Source organism: Harpia harpyja, chromosome 9 (genome assembly GCF_026419915.1).
Source record: "Harpia harpyja isolate bHarHar1 chromosome 9, bHarHar1 primary haplotype, whole genome shotgun sequence".
Taxonomy (NCBI): domain Eukaryota; kingdom Metazoa; phylum Chordata; class Aves; order Accipitriformes; family Accipitridae; genus Harpia; species Harpia harpyja.
In genome coordinates, this window is record NC_068948.1 from 34,573,865 (window position 1) to 34,595,920 (window position 22,056).

The following is a 22,056-nucleotide window of genomic DNA, read 5'->3' on the forward strand; positions in this document are numbered from 1 at the left end:
TTGAAGAGGAAAGTGTTTTTCATAATTCGTATTTCCTTTTAGAGAGGCCCCAAGCTGGTCTATGTATACGAAAGAGGTAATAAGTTAGTCTCGCACACACAAAGACTGAGGTTTGCCTGTATGGTTGTAAGAAATGTTTTTAATTGCCCAAAGCATCACTTCTGCTGTGCTTAGAAGTGGTGCCTTCCATCATCCTTGAACAAGTGGCAGGGTAGATCAGTCATACAATAGATCACCATAAAAATATGGCAACAACCACCAAAAAAACCCAAACCCACTGCTGGTTAATGCAATACATTTAAAAATAGTAAACCACAGAATAACAAACTTTCATTAACCAACCATTTTCCAGGAACACAGCTGTTCCCTATCCCTCCCCACCATTCATGTAAGAAATCCTACCTACCCACACAACCAGCAAGGCGTAACACTGAAGAGTGTCTCTTGGGCGTCACAACAGCAAGTGACCGAGTTGTGAGGGAGGCCTCAGGCTACTGGGTGTTCAAACCCTCTCTGACTCGGAACAACCCTGCTGTAAGTTGTCATGCTGCACAGGAAATTTAGCAGTACCACAGTTAGGGAGAACAGCTTTTGTCATCCTGCCAGTGCCTTTGTGGGGGAAGCTGACAGATAGCGATCCAAGGCTCCAGTGGGAGACGCACACCAACACACAGCTGCAGAAAAAGCTTAAGAGGGGCAGACTACAGCTGGCAAGGGGAAGGAAAGAGGGCAGGCAGGGATCCTTCATCAGCTTTCACAGAGAGTATGCGTTCCAAGTTTTTGAAGGCACATCATAAGCTTAGCAGCATTTGGGAGCCATTGTTTCTTGCTGGTCCTACTCAGAGGCTGCAGACAAGAGTGAAGCAGAGGTGAGCTGGAGGTGCTAATCAGAATTTAAGAAAAATGGTCAAATTTGTGCTCCTTTCCCAAAATTACATACGCTCACAGCTCGCAGTATGCCTTTCTTTCCTAGGAAAAAAATAATTAAAAAGATAATTGAGTAGTCTAACAGCTGTTGGGTCTACCTGTTGCTTACTAGAAAGGAGTAGGGGAATCAGGGCAAGTGCAAGGCAAGTCCATCCCAATCCACAAGGATAAAAATCAAGGATGCCAGGTTCTCCTCCTGTATCAATTGGTTACATCACTTAAATTTAAACTAAATAATACATTTTAGAGGTACAGCTCAGGTTTCTAAGCAGGTAGAAGCCAGCACTGTCTGATGATGCCCAGAACAAGACTAAGGTTTTCAGGAAACAAAAATAATCCCTTTACAAAAAAAGTGCAGGTTAGAGCATAAAGAACCATTTCCATATTGGATAGCCAGTTATATTTTCTCCCTGGAAAAGTTGCTCTGAGCCAGTATGGAAGGTGCTACAAGTGCAGTGTACTGACTAGTGTAACAAACAGGTGTGATGGAGCCATTCAATCTGAAAAAGAGAGCAAACACCACCCCCCCCCCCCAAACAACCCAGTGTTCATACTCTTTCTATGAGGATCATTAACCCTTTAAGAGTGCTTTATTCCCCTCCTCCCAGTTTTTACTTAAAGCCACAAACCAAAGGATTTAGGATTAGTCAAGTAATGCTTGCTGGGACTCTCAGGAAACTATGAGCACAATTTGCAATCGAGAGCATGTGCTATGTGGAGGAAAAGATGTCCTTAGTTCATTTTAAAGTGTACGTACATCTGCACTATTGTCAATGCTACTGTGAGAAAGGCTTTGTCATGGAGGTTAGTGTTTGTGTATGAAGTGCTTACATCATACACAGTGAAGACAAAAGAACCAGTGATAGTTCAAATGTTAACAAACAGCCAGTACATACTGCTGCAGGTTTACAGTTAAGTTTGTTTTCACTAATATCGATTAATAACACAGCCTGCAGCCTGTGCCTTTGTCCACACGTGTAGTTACAATAAATGGAGCAGTGCTCAGAAGCAAGCGGTCAGGTACCCCTGATTTGGCCACAGCATTTAGTAGTTATATACCTTGCCATATGAACACAGTCCTATTAGGTTTCATTAGATGAGCATAATCTATCAATGATGTATCTGGAAGAAGTTTGGCATGCAGGGGGCATCAAAAGAAACTTTACTGCAGGTGCTATTTATCCTACAGGATCACAGTGCATAAACAGCAACAGAGTAGAGCATTTCAGTGATTTTACTCAAACAGTTCTGTCTGTCCCTGAGTGCTTTCTGACCGCTTTGCTTCCATGGACCTGATCCACTGCCAGCGTTTCAACCTCTGGCTGAGGCTGGGATGGCGCGACATGGTGGATGCGATGCGCCACCCCAATGTGTGCCTTGTGCGGCTTCTCTCGGGCTGGGCTGTGCGATTCACCGGATGCACGATCTGAAGCAATAGGTGGAATAACTAACGGCCTCTCCTTAATAAGATGTACCTCTGCCGTTTCCCTGGCCAACAGAAACGGAGTGGGATCAGGCATGGCATCCACGGGCTCTCTTAACAGCAGCTTCCGGCTATCCGACCCTATTCTGTAGGCCTCTTCAAACTCGGGATTGAGTGGTGTCGACAGACTCTTCTTCATTCTGCGCCGCGGAGTCTCCGGCAGTTTATCTTTGGGAGGGGACGGCTTATAGTTGGACAACACTGGACTGCCAGAAGGGGTCCCCTCCGAAGTCCCACTTGAACTCATCAGCTTCTTCTTAGTTGCATGCAGCTGAGAAGTTAAGTAAGCAATAGTGCTGGCTCTCTGCTCTAGTTCACTTGACAACATATTGAGCTTATGGCTTTTCATTTTTAACTCTTCCAAATACTTCTTTTCTCTTTCTTTAATAGTGTTTTCCAACACCATTATCATCGCATTCTTTTGCTCAAGTTCTTTCAATAATTCATTATTTTCAGCCTCTTTGACTTTCAGCTGAGCTTCAAGATCTTCGCACTTTCTTTTGAGTTCATCACTTCTTGAAATACCATTTCCTAGAAGAATAGGAAAAGCAGAAGTGTTTCAAGTTAACAATAGCCAATAAATAAAATAGTGCAATAGGGTTCCTTTTGCCATCCCAAAGCCGTAAGAGAAATCCCAAAGACTAACTTCAGCTAATGCTCTTAAAATTACTTCATCTTCAGAAGCACCAGGACAGCTTTTAAGGAAATGATCAGAAGCTAGTGCCACTCACACGGTTTAATAGTGTTGATACTAAGTAGAGACGCTTCACATGTTCTGGGGAACAAGGATTACAGAAACCGTGCTTGCTGAACTTGCTCAAAACTGGAGCCATTTTGCAAATCCTCTGCTTATTAAGAGCAGCTTTTCCCACTGCAAATGCCAGACTGGCTGGTAAGAGTGACGGAGCTGCTGTCACAGCTCACCAGGAAGACACACTCAGGCTTTAGCTTCACCCCTCCATGGGCAGCTGAAGCCCGTGACTCTAAGGCAGAGGTGCACCTTGTCACTAAGGCTTTGCTGCTGCAGAAGTCTCTGTGGGGATTAGGTGTCCCAGCCTGGCTGCCTTCTCTTCACACCACCCTGTAACACTAGGGGTTCTTGCACCACTGAGGACACGCCATCAGGAAGAGGCGGGCTGACCCATCTCAGCACCCCTGCCCTCATGCCATAGGGCCTGTGGGGCAATTTTGTCACTCTTCCCCTGGTTATTACAGCTGGACAGCTTCCCAACTGTTTAGCAGAGACCAGCAGCCTGAATGTCTCCACTAACAAGCACCCTGTGTCGCAGGGCTATTGACTGTGAAGCATTAGGTGTTGTCCCCTCCACACTGGGCAGTGTCTGAGCTTGGCACAGCATCAACTCAGTGGCATCACTGATACATCACCTACTCTGAAAATCCTGTGATGAAAAGCATCTGAGCAACATTGCAATATCAAGAAATAATGTTGAGCACATGCAAAGCTGCTCAGCTGCTTTGCTAAATTTGCCCATGTTCCTTCTTATCCGCAATACAGAGAGAGAGAGAGAGAGAGAGAGTGGGTGGGTGGGTGGGGGTGGTCTCACTCTCCTGCCCCATGCTCCCATATAGCATGCAGGGAACTGACTGTCCAGCAAGAGAGAGGAGTCAGCAGTTCTACACTCTGTTCCTGGCTCTTTCAAAAATTCCCTGTGTGACCTTGGTAAAGAACTTGTGAATTTACTTCATAAATAACCGCAAGTCTGGAAAGTAGAAAACTACTCTTATACCTTTAGAATTTATAAAGTCAACATCCCAAGGGCTAAGTATTCTCACCTACTTGTAATGGAGAAAATACAAACATTGAAAAAGATGAGGAAGTTTAACATGACCATTAAAAGAAAAATGCTATGTATTCCTTACCTGACAAGTCTGAACTCTTTACAGTCAGCTCATAGGTTAAATCTGAGGAAAAAAGTTGTTTATTTTTGTTAGAACATCATCATATACCCCATACACCACCTGGTGAGCATGTTTACAATCGCATACTTCAATAAAAATAAAACTTACTCTTCCCCCCCACCTGAACCAATAATAGATCCACCACAAATTATCAAATCTGTAAACCAACTGGAACTACCAGGGTTTTTTTTTTAAATAAAAAAATCCTTGCTTAATGACCACACAGTTGTGCCCCAAGATACATGCTGATCACCCTAAATATAAGCTGGTGGTGGACTTTGTTGCTGAGGTTTCACTGCTGAAGTAGTAGGAAGCAGTTACTCCATTCCTGAGGAAAGAATTAAGCACTGAGTCAGCATCGGCATCCTCTCCCAGCTACCTGTGCAGTGCTGCTGCAGGCGTCGAATCTCAGCATGCAGGCCTTTCAATGTGTTGGCATGTTCTCGCTGGAGAAACAACAGATTCTTCTGGGCACTCTGTAGCTGGTTCTCCAGGTTTGAAGTTGCCATCCTGACATGCAGTTACCCTGTCAGTAAACAAATGTAGAATTGAAACAGCGAGTGATCTTGCACATCCCAAGATCCTCACTCTACAGCCAGGATTAGCAGGAATAGCTGAATTCTGCTATTAATGAACTGATATGCAATCAAGCAAATGCCACAAAAGGTTTTTCCATTTCATGACTATTTCAACTAGAAGTGCTCCAAGTTCATAGAAAGCTTAATTATACTCTAGGCCAGAACAGCATAAGGAATGCATTTGTTTGGAGTTAACACATTAAAAGGATTAACTTCAGACAGACTAAGTCACTAATCCTGTTAGAAGATAAAAGCGGAGTTCTGAGAAATGGGCTAGTATGTCCCTCTGTCTAGTTGGGGGTTTTCCACTTACTTACCTCCAGGGATACAGGAATTAGTAACATCCCTGGACAAGAACAAGGAAGAAAGCACTAAAACACACCATCTCTAAGAGAAATGCGAACGAGGGGGTGTAGCACACAGCTAGGCCCGGTGGTACCGTCACGGATGCGGTTGCTACGGGGCACCTTAGCCGAGATGTGCTCACTGGGACCTGCACAGGAGGAAGCTCTGGCTGCTGTTGCATTTCCTCAGCTGTGCTAGCGCAGGATCCCGTTCCTGGTGCAGGCCCCATGGCACTGGAGACTGGCATCTTGCATGGGCCCCGATGACATGGAACAAGACAGTTGACAAGGACAATGTTTCATTTAAAGAGAAAACAAACAGATTTTTCTTGCTCAGGTTATGAGTACCCGGAAAGCTATTACACCACTAGGTTTTCCTTGCAGAACAGCCTGATAAAACTAGGCCTTGACTACAGCAGTGCTCAGACTCAGAGATAGAAATGGTTAACTGTATGATGCTGAGAGGTATTATTGAAGAGCCCTGCACTGCCAGTGTTATTGCTGCTCCCGGTAAGGCAGCAATGGTTTTACATATACCCACAGGCCAAACTGCTGAGAACCATCTGTCTGGTAGAGCTGGAGATACAGACTCCCAAATGAATTCCCTGATCGAGAGGTAAAAATAACTCCTCGAAACCAGGCACAGCCAGATGCTTCCAGTGGAGAAGCACACACTGTGCCCTGGGGCTCTCTTCCGTGACATTTAAAGGCGTACCTGGAGGAACATCCAGAGAAGCAGAAACAGGAGTTACCAGGTCCCTAGTGATATCTAGTCACCAATTCTGTCATTACAGGATTTTGTTTATTGCCCTGTTTCCTAGTGAAATTTCAACTCTAAAATAAGTATACTAATAAGAAAAAGCAACAATGACAGTGTGCAATCCTCCTGCTGCTTCAAAGCACAAAAATCTCTCAGGTATACTTTTAGATCCTGAATTTCACTGTGTGATTATTACCCTGCTCTGCATAAACAGAGCGTGCCATGCTGCTACTGCTGCTACAGGGTGCACAGTGCTGCTCAGCCTACAGCTGGTTTATAGAGGCTGCGGGGTCTACACGAGCAGAACTTTCCAGAAACATATGTCCTTAATAACTCAGCATTACTACACTTTAAATTTCTTTAGCAAGAAAACTGTCATCCTTGGGGAGCTTTCTGAAAACTCTGGTAAGCCAGCCTTCTTCTCAGGCAGCTCGGGAGCACGATGACAGCACAAAAATAGGTGCACAGACAAATTCTAGAGAGCCAGGCTCATGGGGACACCAGAGTGACAGGCAGTAGCACATACCAGGTAGGAATGACACAAGCCACAGTGGGAGAAATACTTTCTGGGGGACAGAGCAGCCCAGGGAACTGTCGCAGCCCCTGTCCTACCACCAGGAGCGAGGAGGAAAGGTTTGTCAAGTGCCTCTGTGCACAGTCTGTGCACAGCCAATGATCTGGCCTGTCAGGGCTGGGAGCCACAGCAGCCCTCTCCTGCTGCCAAGGAGGCGGGAGACTGATAAAGTCGTTAGGATGCCGGGTTAAACACTGCTGATGCCAAGGAGCATTAGCTTTGTCATTACAGCATGAAAGGCTAAATTCAGTTATCTGTGTGGTTTTGTAAAAACAATTACAGTATTTAGGTTACAAAGATAAGTAAAGAATCAGGACTCCTGTTGCCTGGACAACCATCTGCAATGACATTACAACCACGGTCTGTAACTGGGGAACCACATGTTGTGCTTAATACAGACCTTAATTCTGTCCTGCGGCTGCCTCACAGGCACCTTACCAAGTTCGTCTTGCCATGTCTAGTGTTTTCCATTGGGCTCTTTTTGGTATGTAGGTTTATGACAACAATTTGATTCTACAAGTTTAAAATTGGTAGAGCATACACTCAGAGAAAGTAACACACTTTTGTGGTTCCTAAACATAACATAGCCCTGCATTTAATTTTATACTTTTTACTCCCCCTAAAAAACCAGACTCAGTGCTCCTGCACCTTGGTAAAGCACTAAAGCACCGGGGGGGGGCCAGAAATCACACACCCAGAGCCTTCCTGATTTCATGTGTGACCTTAACTGACATCATCATCAACTCACTTATCCTTACAGAAGCATACATCTGATTGTAAAAAAAAAATAAAGTGAAGGCGTAAACGACTTTCAAGGAATCCACTGTTGTGCAAGAGGCAAAACAGAGCTCTTGGTTACTTTATAACAGAGATCAAAGATTAAATTCAGTGCTCAAGAAGAATGAGGGTGATGGTGCCAACTTGTGCTTTGTTGAGTGGAACGGGTCATCTTGCAGTCACCACCATTAGCAAACAAGTGAAAATTATGGACCAAAAACACTCTAAAAAGGGGTTTCTGCGTTGGCTAAATAAGAAATAAACCGAGTTGTGCATACAGGCTCTGGCTCTACGACTTCTGAAGAGCGGCTCATCTGAGTCATCACTGCTTTCCACACACTGGCAGCGGGCACACTGGGACACTCCATTACTGCTACACTGGTATGCCCTCACTGCCCACAGCGTCAGAGGACTGTTCGAGGATGGACTACACAGTCCATAGCAATTACTGTGGGGCACCATTACTTTTAAGCATTAGTTATCATTTTAGCTGTGTTACATTTTCAAAGTGACATCATCTTGTTTGCAAAGCTGACTTCAGACAGACAGAAGCTTTAATCAATCATCCAATTTCTTAAGTGACCATGATACTCTTACTGACTGAATACGAGAGCAGAAAAAAAACCTGCAAGAGTCCACGCCCACACCATAGCTGGAGCTCAGACTGCATGGTACACCAAGGCTCAGAAGGGATTTTTAATCAAGAAATGTATTTTTCAAAAGAAACTCTAAGCACTGACAGCACGAGGTGAAAGAATAGCCTACACGTAGTATCCCAAAGCCTTTACTATCACAATGGTTACTAATGGTGGCTTTACACCTGTAACTATAATCTGAACAGAAGATGACTTCATCACCAGCAACGGTGTTTACAACTCAGTCCTTGCAAATAAATGCGTTTTTTAAAAACTATTTTCTAGATGTTGGAAAAAGCAGAACAAGGCTGTCACTATTAATCTCCTCAATTGTTTTTTCACCTTGATCTCTTGCATCTTAAAGATCACACTAGAATTACCTACTCGAAGAAAACAAAATAATAATCAGAGGCAGGCTAGTTTTATAGGCTTAGGAAGACAATAAAAATTACCAGCACAAAAGCATCATCTTCCCTGCAGCACCGGTAAGTTAATCAGTGAGAGCAATTAAATCAATCCACTATGAATTTTAGCTGCAGCCCCTCTGCACTAAGTAGTTTCTCTCCTCAGAAGGCCGACTTTCCCACAAGCCTTCTGCAACCTTCCTGTGCTTTTCTTCCTCACTGCAGCCTGGTTGCCTGCCCATCCTCCCTCCTCTCCTTCAAGGGAAAGGGAAGGCCACGGTGGTAAAGTCACAGCTTCCACAGAATTTATGGGCAGCAGCTTCAGTTCAAACCCCACTCTACCCCGCCCAGTCATATCTTTTTAGAGAGCACATACAAACAGCATGCAATCCGTGCATGTGTGTTCTGGGAAACAGCCAAAACCATCTACCATAAAACCCTTACCAGGGAAAGGGGAAAGGGCCTTGTATAGACAGTCACTATACAGAGATGCTTTTGCTATGAAATCTGCTTAGAATTGCACAAATTAGTATTAACAACAATATATTCCAAGGCACTAGTTGCTTTGTACCTATTTTACACCAAATCTTAAAACATAAAATTAGACCTAATATTATTCAAGTCTGAGATTTGGATTAAATTGATTTCAACTGAATATGCATTATCTGTCAACCAAGCTCATTAGCGCAATATTAAAAATATTTTTGATTACTTTTGCAGCCAAACTTATAAGGAAATTTCTATCACACAAATGAGGGAAGAGAAAGAATTCACATCTGCAGTCTGAAGAGCTCTCAGATACCCCATGTCGTGGTTCAACCCCAGCCAGCAACTAAGCACCATGCAGCTGCTCACTCACTCCCCCCGCACCCAGTGGGATGGTGGAGAGAATCAGAAAAAAAAAAAAAGTACAACTCGTGGGTTGAGATAAGAACAACTTAATAGAACAGAAAGGAAGAAACTAATAATGATAAGAACAATAATAAAATGACAATAATAATAATAAAAGGATTGGAATACACAAAACAAGTGATGCACAATGCAATTGCTCACCACTCGCTGACCGATGCCCAGTTAGTTCCCGAGCAGTGATTCCCCCCAGTCCCACTCCCCCCAGTTTATATACTGGCCATGATGTCACATGATATAGAATATCCCTTTGGCCAGTTTGGGCCAGCTGCCCTGGCTGTGTCCCCTCCCAACTTCTTGTGCCCCTCCAGCCTTCTTGCTGGCTGGGCATGAGAAGGTGAAGAATCCTTGACTTGGTGTAAACATTCCTCAGCAACAACTGCAAACATCAGTGTGTTATCAACATTCTTCTCATACTGAATCCAAAACATAACACTATACCAGATACTAGAAAGAAAATGAACTCTATCCCAGCTGAAACCAGGACACCACAGATCACCTGCATTTCACCCAGTTCTAAGTTCAGCAATATTTTTCCCTGTAGGAACTTTTTAAGCCAGTGCCTAACTAAAAAGCTGGCCAAACTGCCAAAGCAGAAGCCAGATAAAGAGAAAATATTTCTCTTCCTACAATAACATAAAATTGTTTTATGCCCCTAGAGCTAATACAACTGAATTGGACACAAAAAGTTAGAAAATATGGATAGAATATACAGTAAGTTAGGCCAACAACCTAGCCAATTAATTTGTTGTTGGGCAAGCTTACCAAACAGACCATTTCTGAAGATCAGAAACGGGGTTAAAAGGAGGGAAAAACCCTCTCAGCATGACATCACAGAATTGCTCTGGCGATTGTTCTGCTTTTGGGTCAGACAAGAGAAGTATCTTCAGACACCTGAATAAAGATTACCCTAAAGAGCCTGGCAACACCACATTACATATTTTGTAAAGGGACAGAACCTGAGAGAGAAGTAGACATCCTGGCTGTGACCCTCCTGGATGCTCACATCCACGATGCTTCCGCAGGACAGAGCGAGAAGGGATATTACTTGTGCTATTTGTTGTCCAAATTGTTATGATTTAGTGTGATTATGCTCTTAAAAAGCCCACCCAAATAATGTATTTCAATTTAAAGCATACTGGCTGAAAACAGTGTTTTGTGGGGTGGTGGTGGTTTTTGGTTTTTTTTTTTTTGTTTAAAGAACTGGCAACATGAAAATATGCTGATTTATGACTGAAAAGTCATTTTATACAAATAGTTTTCTTTGAATAATTGGATTATTAAAACACTGAAGGTTTTTATTTCATTTTCCCCACTTACAGTCAGTTTGCACATTTGTTTATTTAGGTCATGTAAAGGTCAAAGGACACCATGCAAAAAATATAAACTAATTTTTAAAGCCAAAACCATTGACAACTGTCACAAAGTTAAACCATGCATTGAAACTTGGAAAAAGCTATTATAAATTAACAGCACCCCTTTAACTCTGCATTCTCAAGTACACCATTAGTGAAAGCTACTACGATTGCATAAAACATTTTATTATGTTAGTCTCAAATTTGTCAGCAGCTCATAGGATATGATGCAAGTGAGACCTACTGACCCATGCAGTCAGAAAGTTTTTTTTAAATAGGAATAGACTTAGGAGATGTAATGAAAAAGAAATAAATACATTAAAAATAATTAATAGTTTCTTTTAATACAAATCAGTGAACATTTTCCCACCACTTCCCTATGCAGATACTTTGACTTCGTTCCAGGGAGTTTGGTTAGTGGGATTTACAGCTACTCCAAGTTCCTTAACAATTCTTAACCTGCTGTTTCTTGGTGCATAGCACTGAGCCACAAACCACATCAGCTCTCATGGGCAGGTGAGATCTTACACAAAACATGGTCTTGAGAGGGGTCAGTCTAAATAAAAAATTAAAAAAAAAAAAAAAATCTATTCAAGTACATCTCCCATTGGGGTTTCAAAGAGGAAATCCTATAAAGCAGTTCTGGGATTGCACTAACCTGATTTCATCTCCTGCTCCCTGAAACAAGAAAGAACGTGCAGCCAAGAATAAGGCTACGATCAAGCAGCACAAGAGAAATAGCAAAATGCAGAAGTCAGCTGAGCCCGTAGTAGCCCAGATGAGCACTCTTCACTCTCTCACCATGGAAATCGGTGGGACAGCTCTCAAAGCAACCAGTCTCTGGCTGGATTTCATCAGATAAATTAAGCCAATGCTGGCAAGAAAGCTGTAACTGCATACACCACAGAACAGTTATGTCACTACAGTTTTTCCCCCTTTCTCCTTGTCTCCAAAGCAACTTTAAAAAAAAAGAGTTTGCTATGTTCTTATACAAAAGGAATTGTGCAATGCAGAGCTGGGCCAACTCCCACTAGGCATGCATATGTCATTTGATAAGGATGATAAAACATTAAAAGGGGCATTGCGGTGTTCCAACACTGCAATGGTAACACACCTCCTCTTTCACAGTAAGACTCAGGCTAAACACCAACAGTGTCCAACCTGTCACAGTTACACAAGCTTTATCTGGATGGTATGCTGCATTCGACCCTTAAAACATGCAAAATTTCTCATTTCTCAGGATCACCACCATCACAAAATGTTTCTAGACAGGCTCAAAGATTAAGTCTCAAGTCCTCCAAACAATGGATTCCTGATTTTTCTTGAATATAGTCTAGGAGGAACAAATGGAATGAATTAAACAGCATTCCCTTGGGAACATTAAGTGCAACACTTTAATCCTTGCTGCACCTACCTAAGCCCTCATCTTCCAGTAAAGTGGAGAAGGTAACCTAAATTAACATTCTGGTAAGCCCATCTTAAAAAGGAACTGCTCCATCTCTTATACAAGTTCACGTTCCCTTAAAAAGGGAACAAAAATAAATAAATCTTAAATTGAAAATGAATAATATTTAACAAGAGCTTCCAAAATGCACCTCATCACATGCTCACCATGAAAAATTGCTAACATTTTAACAGCCAAATCTTGCCTTGCAGATGATGTGCAGGCTCCAGGCCTTTTCTGATCTTAAGTATTTGGACAGAGTTCAAAATATTTCAAAGCAGTGAGCATCTGGCTGTGTATGAGGTACCTTTGCACTAAATCGGAGCATCTCTATACCCTGTTGCAAGATAAGAGGAGGGAGATGCTAATCTATGACTTTAGACACAGTCCAAAGGAAGCTGCTGGAATGAAGCCCAAACAACCGTAGTTATTTAACATTTTCATTCCTGTTTGGTATCCACTAAACAAAACAGAATAATCTCCTTTTACATGGATGGGGTGACTATCACCTGAGAAGCTGCTTTAGATCCCTGCCAACACATATCCAATTCTTCTTGAAACATGTATGGGGCAGGCAGGCATTTTCCTCTCAACTGGTATCTAGTCAGTGCCCCCTCAAAACGTGACAAAAGCTGCCAAAATGCTTTTTGTATGCTGTACAAAATACAATTTCAAGAACTAATTAAGGACACAGGAGTTTTCTCCTAAGAACCTTCAAAGTCTTAGCCAGTCCCCATTTTAAAGACTGTCACTGAACTGACCAAACATTTCTAAATAATGTAGCTCCAATGATAAAATGCCCATCTGACAGACACTTAGCTGTTCTTTGCTTAGATCAGCTCTCCATCTCCAGAGACATATGCCATTCCCAAAGTGTTTGTTCAGCTTATTTCAAAGGACACAATAAAGGAAACCCTGCAGTCTCCACAGCCAACTCGAGGGCTTTGCTATCTCTCTGCATGGACATTTAAGTCTCCCCACCCCCCAACCTGATACCATTATACTTCTACTAATGTAGACCCGGTAATAATACAGTTTAGTAACAGCCTATCACACAATTTCAGATTTATGCTTGCCCCTCATTCACCTGTGCATTAGACTAAACCACTTTAACTAGCTCAATATTTCTTGAAGTCATGCTCTTCAGACTATATGCTAGGCCTACACAACCACCTTCTGAAGGTCCTTCCCCTTCTTCAGTGCTCCCTTATCAGCATGGAGTACATCTTACAGCCACAACTCTATCCCCCTCTGCCTTCTGTGTTAAAGTATAACAATACTTACATGTAATTACTGTCCCAATAACTTGTTTTCATATTCTTTCAGTTTGTGTGTTTTAAGCCAAGCAAAATTAGTAGTTCTCTCCTGGAGACAACTGAGGGAAAAAAGGAAATGTACCACTCTCCTCCCTGAGGAAGGATATGATTTTGCTTTCTCAGCTCCTTTTCTATTTCTACTGCTTTTCAATGCTATTTTACTCAGTTGTTTCTCTGCCTGGCTTCCCCTTCATTTTCTGATCGGAGATTCTGCAGACTCGTTCCAGTTAATCTCTGCAATGTTCCTGAGGAAGCACAGGTTTTACTGTTTTAGTAAGAAAATAATTTTTTGTTACTCCTACAGCAATTGGTATGGCAGCAAGGAAGAATAATTAAGTGGACACACTCCTGGTAGCAATGATTTAATTCTTCTAGATGCTCTAAATGAACAAGCTGGTACTTTGCACAGAAATTGCTGACCGCTTACAAGCCCGACTGTCTACCTGAAGTCACAAGGACTGACAGGAATAATTCACGTGGAGTTTTCTTTGTCCTTGAGACCACCTAACCCCAGAGCTGTCACAATGGAAGCAGACTAAAAGTAATCAGATGTTAAGATGACTACCATGACAGAGACTATTAGAGAATCAAATCAAATGGTCCTGCAGTGGCATTTTATACAGATACAATTATTCTGACCAATACAAGGGTATCCAATGCTATGCCTGTACAGCTGTCAAGAAGAAATAGCTTACTCGGGCAGGAAACACTGAAAATGACCTAATTTGGGCATAATTCACTTTAGGGAAATGAAGAAGGTATCATCTAGATAACACCAATTACTTCAAAAGAACCCCTTTAAGAATCATAAGCCCATGTAATTTTTATAAAGTGACAATAAAAGCCCTCATGAGTAAGGCTACATCATAATTTAGAGGAACAGGTTGGTTCTCTTCTGCTTTCTAGCACATGCTCCTTTCTATTTTATTCACCCCTTCATTCTGAGGATAAAATGTTTTGTTATTTTAATACAACTTCCATCAAAGCCACAGAACACAGATCGCACCCCAATCACAACTAGTCAATTACAATGTTGCGAAGACGCATGTTAGTCTTTCTACGTAAAGCCAATTTCTCGTCAGAAGGGGAATGACAAGAAAATTAATATTCAATTCCCCCAGACTAACACAATATCAATGTTACACATAAAACCGAGCCTGATTCTATTTGTTTCAAAGTCATAAAGTTCTCCAGCTTCGGTAAAAGCTGAATCAGGACTTAAGCTAGTAAGGTGGGCTGTGGGAGGTTTTTGTACAATGATATGTTAAGTATAACTTCAAATTCATGCTTAGAAATAATACTATACTATGGAAAAGTCAGGGGTTTTTTTTAGATATAAAATATTCATGTATGAACACTTCATGTCCTCTTTTAATTTTATTCTCTATGATCAGTAACGTGCGAATCGCACAAGAACTCAAAGAAAATGTATTTGTGTCATTTTTAAAAATTTGCCAGTTCTGAAGGCTGCCTGAAACAAACCAAAAAAATTACTATGCTGGATTCACATTAGCAATTTTGTTGGGCAGTTTTCCCCCGTAACAGGAAAATAACCTGCCACCACACAGACACGCAACTATTTAGCTATCCAGCCTAGCCATGACTTTGTCTCACCCATTCCAGTTGCATATACTGAGCAAGAATTTACTGTCGCATTTCTGAAACACTCTGAAATCACCTTCCTGGTCATTCCGTGAACCAGGTCAGGGAATTGGTCCAGCTGAAAACAAACCCGTTTTTCCACCGGCTATTTTTGAGGTGATGGGTTCACCATGCAGCACTGCAGGCACCTGTGCAGCTGTTGGGGAAGGTAGAAAAAAGAAATAAATATATAAATCTGTAACCAGGGCAAGGAGGTGGTACAGGCAGAACTGCTTCCTGCAGCAGCACCAGCTCCAGGCACTCAGCTGAGCTTGAGTTTCTACTGCAAGAACTGCAGAAATTATGATTTTCAGTTTACCTGGAATATTTGTGAAACACATCAAAAGGCACTGAAGCCTTACAGCAAGCTAAATAAATCTGTCCTCCTAGGAGAGATCCATTTACAGAGAACAGCTATTGTAACAGCAGCTCTACAGAATAGCACAACTATTTTTCAGGCAAGTTTAACAGGCTGAGGAGAGTATGCTTTTCTCTAATGCATTCTGTGATGCTGTTTCATAAGCCATTGATTTTATTATTTTGGAACAGCAACTATGATCAAACATACAAAAATTGGTCTCCACTTTGCTAAAGTAAAGGTTTTGAGAGCTGCTGATGAAGAAAATCTAGTGGTGGTGATGACCTATGTCTAAGTCCTTTCTTAAGCAAGTATAAGATTTTTTTTTAAGTAAATAGGATGCCAAGACAAAGAATTTCAGACAGAGGTGCTTTATATTCTTGCTTACATAACCCAGGTATCTCAAACTGAGACAATAAAACTGTACACAGCTTAAATCAAGCTTTCATGAGGAATAGAAAGCAAACAAGCACACACACTTTTATTACAAAGGAAACCTGCTGCTAATGACATCATTCACACGATTTTTTCCACACAGATGGACACTTCCTAAGCTCCACACCTCTGCTCCACAGAGATGCGATTTGTTGCACCTTTTGTGCCCTCCCTCTGGGCACTGACTCAGATTACAAGGAGCTACTGTTCCCTGGCATACTTTCAGCCTTTCTAGAGGCAGCTATCATTCTGTTTAGGGAGAAGCCATGTAATTTTACAGTTTTCAGTCAAGCAAGGTTTTTAAATAACATTGATCTTAAATCCTGTCTCTCACCCAAATAATTAAGACCAACAATCAGCAATGTATTTTAACATTTTAAATACAAACCAAAGGTTTTCTAGGAGTGAAATGAGAGCAAACATCCTCCTCAATAGCAGGAAAGAAAGAGCGATCCAAATAAAAGGCTTTTTTTCAAGGATTATTTAAACCCAAACAACAGTTTGCAGAAGTTCTGATACACTCCAAGGACACTGTTTTTCCCAATATTTTGTCATGCCTCTAACTTCTAGTAGTAAATAAATGTATTGCTCCCATTTATAGTACCATGCTCTTTAACATCGCCAGGAGAAATGAGCTGGCAGATAACCTCAAAACATTATTAGACATATTCACTGATCACATGGAAATACTAACACCCATTACCAGACTGCTGGAGATCCTTGTTTAGAGGAAGACAATTTTGATATCACTGAAAAACGAGCACAGAGACTAGCCAGGCACAAGTTCATTGAAGATACTATGGCCAGATACATAAAGGATGCCGGGTCTTGGCAAGTAAGTGAAGGAATTGGTGGTGAGGTGCAGCAGGTAGCAACCAGGCAGCTAACATGGCTCTATTAAATGCACAACTCATTATCTTCATTTGCTTTTCCAGATGTTGCATTAGACTAGTGTGCAAGAAAGGAGCGGAGAGTTTGTTTCCGTATGCTGCAGATGCAAAGGAAACCAGAGCTCTAGCGATAAGATTTCTGCCTGAACAAAGGGCACCCTCCCTGCCTCAACTCCACCCCGGCTTTGGGCACTCAGTACCATTGTTCCCAGGGACAGGACACGCTCTGCCAGAGACTGCTCTGACAATACGGGTTATGGTTACACAATATTAGCTTATTGCAGCGTATTTGTATCAATAACAACAGCGTGGAAGCGGCAATAAGGCACACAGACTTACGCCTATGCTTTTCAACGTTTCACAGCTACTCACAATGTTTTATTGTGTGCTGCAGCGGACATGAAAGAGGCTGCAGAAAGCCAAACCAGAGACCTTTCACGCAACTATCTTTTTTCAACACCAAAATCCTTAGCTCTTTCCTTCCTTCATCTGTGGCTTTGCTCTTTAAACCAGCAGTAGGAAGAGCTATGAACACACTTAACGATTTCCCCTAAAGCATCAAGTTATCTGACGTGCTGATTTTTCACTAAATCACTGCTCATCAAAAACCACCACTGTTAGTTACTAACAGACACACATACATATACAGATACACAAATATACACAGAAATTGTCACTTGTCAGCAAAAAATTTCTTAAGCATTATAAACTGTTTCAGAAAGATGATGTCTCTTCTCTGTACAAAGTAAACTACAATTTGTTACTTTTTTTTAAACTTTACTATGAAAAATGAGGTTAAACATGAACTTGAGTAAAAAGATGAATTACGTAATAGTATTCTGTTTACACAAGTATTGCAATACATTATGAATCCTGAGGATATAAAAGCAATCCTTCAATGTTTTGCTACTTTAAAGCACCATTTTTTTAAGCCATAGAAAAGTAATGAGACACCTGGAAATAAGAGTCTAACACAGTAGCAAAAGTAAACCTGCAAACTAGTTCATTGCAACTGTATTCCCTCTATTACACTGTTTATAATGTTCAAGAAATATTTTAGGTTACATTATGGTCCACATTCTGGAATAATAGCACTGGGGAGTTTTTCTTCTGCCTACTGCTGTTAAAGGATTGACTAACATAGTAGATCTGCATGAGCAAATATATTGTCCTTAATACCTACAGCCTCTTGAATTAGGGCACACAGAGGGAAAGTTCGATTTTTGTAACTCCAATGACAAAATGCATTAAAAAAAAAAAATCATTTTAAAGCCCTGAAAGTATGCAATTATATCTGAAATCTGAAGTAAAGGAAGCAACTTTAAGGAATGAAACAAGATTGCTATTCTAGAGTTTGCAACAACTACTGGACTGAAAACTACATACACCATTTGGATTGGTCATGAGACCTTTGTCTTTCCTAAGCAGATGGCTGAGGAAACTTTACAGATATACTAAGCAGAAGTATGGTAATAGGATGAAAACAAGTCGTGATGTGTCAGTGTGGCCAATATTCTTTTTTCTACTTAAGCAATGGATACTTTCCTCTGTTATGACCTCCTGATCTTTGTTGTTTCACTAAAAATGACTGCTGGAACCTCTGTACAACCAAAAGCTTGAAAAATTAACAATATTACAAGTCTGCCATTATCTGCTTATAAAGCACTTGCTTTAAATAGTCAAATCAAAAAGCAATGTGCAGTTTAAGAGCATAAATGTCTGTCTCCCAGAGGTTCATAGTAAAGCACTCCAGAACTACATTCACTAATGAGCAAGTTATATGGAAAAAGGCACTGTATTTACAGTCACATCCATTTGACTTTTTTTTTTTTTTTTTTTTTTTACATTAAGGAGCTTAATTTATATTGCAAAAGCATCAATAACGCTTTTTAAGCTTAAGCATCTTACCACCTAGGCAAAGCCAACAAGTACCCTGGATGCTTCTTATGTACCTGCAATGCAGATCAAAATGGACAATTCCACCCTCAGGGCTGCCTTGGCTTCTGTGTTTTTATTTACCTTCACTGTCTCAGCTTTACACAATTTAATAAGGCAAATTCAAATGCATACCACTGTCCATGGTGGGAAGGGCCCCTCCTTCCTCCCTGCTGTCCCACCCCACGTCCTGCATAGGGAAACAGCATCTATGCGGCTGGAAGAATCTGCATGTCTGAGGACGCCCTGCACTTCTTTGCTGCCATATCCACAAGCGACAGGCATTCTCCTCAGAAGGAAAAATCTCCTCGTCTCAAATGAGGATTACTCCCTACCCACTCCAAAATGTACGCCATCCATCCATCCATCCATCCATCCATCCATCCATCCATCCATCCACCTTCTCTTTCCAGGACCTGTGTTACTCATGAAAATGACACTGTTGTCGCTTTCTAAAGTGAAAACATACCATACAAAAGGAGACTGTGAAGGATGAAAGAGGATGCAAGGTAAAACCTGCCCCAGTGGGTGTGGGTGGGAGTCAGCAGCTCCCCTGAAGCCTATCCAAATTGTGCAGACAGACGCTGGGGAAGGATGTCAATGGGCAGACTGCTCTCTCCTGAGCTAGGATACATTCCCAACCAGAAATGAAAGAAGTGTCCTTACCCTCGAGCCAGCAGAAATGGAAAGATAAGGGGTAAAGCGAGCTGCAGGACAACCCCTTTTCTCCTCTGCTGCTCTAGTGACCAGAAAAAGGGCCTTTTACACTCTTAGGAGAGATAAGGAGGCATGTTGGTCCAGCGCCAACACACCCTCGGCCAGGCAGACGGCTGCAGGAGCAGCCCATCCCACACACCCAGCTCAGCTCTTCGCGGCCCAGGCGGGCTGCCCTCACCCCACCGCCGCAGCGGTGGGCAGGAGACCTTTCTCCCCCGAGGCTCTGCTTTTCCAGGACCGCGACCACCCCTCCTAACGAGAGAGGGGCCAGCGGGGTGCCCCGACACCCCTGACCGCCGCCTTCGGGGCGGGGGGGGATGACAGGACCCGACCCGACCCGCCTCACAATGCCGTGGCGGGCGGGGAGGGTCTCCCCGGCGGGCCCGGGGCCGCGCAGGAGACAGCCGGTGGGTGCGTGTGAGAGGGGGGAAAAGGCCCCACCCCCTCACGGAGCGGCGGTGCCGCTAACCCGCCCCACGCCCAGCCCCGGGGGGATCACGATGCCCCCCTCAGCTGGCCCGGGGGGGAAGGGACACCGTGCCGTACCCCCCCCCCCCCGCCCCCTCAGCCGGCCCAGGGCCGCCGCCTCTCCCCGGCCCCTCACCTGCTCAGCCCTCCGCGGCGGTGCCGAGGCGGCTCCCTCCCGCCGCAGGCCCCCACGGGCGCACCGGACCGCCCACCCCTCGCTGCCGGCGGCACGCAGCCGGGTCAGACGCTGCCGGCGCTCATCGCCCCTCACCACCAGCCCGAAGGAGCCGAGGGGCGCCCCGCGGGGCCGGCACTTACCGGCCGCTGGGTGGGGGGGGGGGGGGGGGGGGACCGGGGGCGGCGGCGCAGGCGCAGGTGCGGCTGCGGCAGCCCGGCCCGTCGCTATGGCAACCGGGGGGGGGTCAGCGCTGTCATCGGCCGCGGCCTTATCCCCGCCCACGGGAGGCGGGGGGGGGGGGGAAGACGGGGACGCGTGCGCCCGCCCGCCTCGCGCGCTCGGGAGTGGAGAGCGCGTGCGCTCACCTGGCGGCGCGCGCACAGGTGTGCGCATGCATGCGCAGGGAGGAGCGTACGCGTGCCCGCGGGGAGCAGTGCGTGCGTGCACGCGCATGTTGTGCAGGGAGCGGTGCGTGCACGTGGATGCACGTGCAGCAGCACGGGAACGTCGCGCGTGCACATGCGCGCGTGGAGAGGTGCACAGAGGTGTGCACGTGTGTGTGTGCGCCTGCGTGTTTGGAGCAGTGCATGCACGTAGATGCACGTGTGCATGTGAAGTGGTGTGCGTGCACACACACGTGTGTGTGTCTGTGTGAAGGAAGGGCCGGGGGGGGCGGGGGAAGCTGCTGGAAACATGTCTGTGGCCAGAAGTTGTGTGTGCTCCAAAGGACCGTGACAGTGTCCATGTGCGGATGCACAGAAGAAAAGGAGGGTGCCTGGAGCCGGGGGAATTTTTGTGCTATTGGCAATATGTCCGCACATGTCTCTCTGTGCCCGGATAGTTCGTGGCCACAGAGGCGTGAATTTCCCTGCAAGCCCTCTGAAATGAGCGCAGCAGCATCACGGCCCCAGCGGAGCAAGCTGCTAGGGGTGGAATTTCTGCAGTCTATCCATTTCTGCACATGCACCTTGGCTCTGCAGTGTCTTTTCTGCATGAATATATGCATGTGACCTCAAACTGCACACCAGCTGGGTAGGTCCTGGATGTGCAGCCGTACATGGTTGGATATTCTTTGTGCATCTGTATTTTCTGCATAAAACCATGTGGAAGATTATGCCACATGGCACATTCACCGGCATGTGATTATATTTCTGGCAGATGCACACAAGTTCAGACGAACAGTGTGTGCACTGGCAGACACGCACAGAAATTCCCACACAATCAATGAGTACAGAAAGGTTAGGGCAATTGGGGCGTTGCCCACGACCAGGACATTGCCCCCGTGAGTGGCACAGACAGGAACAGCCTAATAAGATTTATCTTGCGTGCAGTTTGCACACAGTGTCTTTTCTGTGTTTGTAATGGAAAGAAAATACTTCATAAGGGACTTCAAAATGAAGACAAACTTTTTTAAAGCAGCCAACAGAAAAGGCTGATTAAAGTTTCTAAAAGTTAGAGATGCGAATTTTCTAAGGAAAGAGAAGTACTATACACAACATAGATAACTATTTCACACCCTCACCAAAATCAAATTCAGTGTTAAGCTGCAAGCTGGCGGATCTACGTACCTTCAATGTGAGTCCGTTTTGTCTGAGGAAATGGAGGACTGATCTCCACATGCTTTGCACCTTGTGGCTCCTAAACCCAGGGAAAATGAAGCGCAACATGGCCTGGAGGGAAATATTTTTAAGCAAGCTTATTAGTTCTTAGTCAAAGCTAAACCCAAAGTCAAAGCTAAACCCAAAGACGACCAGTTTTAAATGGGCAGTTAGAAGTGAAAAGACTGGTACAGGAGGAGATTTAAGTGTTAGTAGTGACGGAGCAGTGGGAAGGAGCAGGTTGCTGTGTCCCACCAGCATGGGGTGGGCGTGAGCAGTGTCCCCAGGGCACGTCCCCAGCCTGGGACACAGCTGGTGGCTCCTGCCCCCCCCCCCGCCCGAATCCCTCCTTCGAGGCATCTCTGTGCAGCAGCTGCGCAAAGCGAGGCTGAACTCCAGTGCCCGTTTGC

The 22,056-nt window shown here is 44.0% G+C and overlaps 1 protein-coding gene across 4 annotated transcripts; it reads right to left on the reverse strand.

Annotated features, from left to right (window-relative positions):
* Window positions 1–119: 119 nt before the first annotated feature.
* On the reverse strand, window positions 120–20,219 carry CCDC92 (coiled-coil domain containing 92). 4 transcript variants are annotated; one of them, XM_052796713.1, is made up of 4 exons: window positions 20,007–20,219; window positions 4,710–4,856; window positions 4,292–4,333; window positions 120–2,941 (listed from the first exon to the last, which is right to left on the reverse strand). In XM_052796713.1, the coding sequence occupies exons 2-4, from the start codon at window positions 4,837–4,839 to the stop codon at window positions 2,166–2,168; spliced, it is 948 nt and encodes a 315-aa protein (XP_052652673.1). In that variant the 5' UTR covers window positions 4,840–4,856; window positions 20,007–20,219; the 3' UTR covers window positions 120–2,165. The 4 variants fall into 4 exon arrangements, with proteins under 4 accessions (XP_052652673.1, XP_052652674.1, XP_052652676.1 ...); XM_052796714.1 differs by lacking the exon at window positions 20,007–20,219 and adding an exon at window positions 18,821–19,016; XM_052796716.1 differs by lacking the exon at window positions 20,007–20,219 and adding an exon at window positions 18,659–18,704.
* Window positions 20,220–22,056: the final 1,837 nt, after the last annotated feature.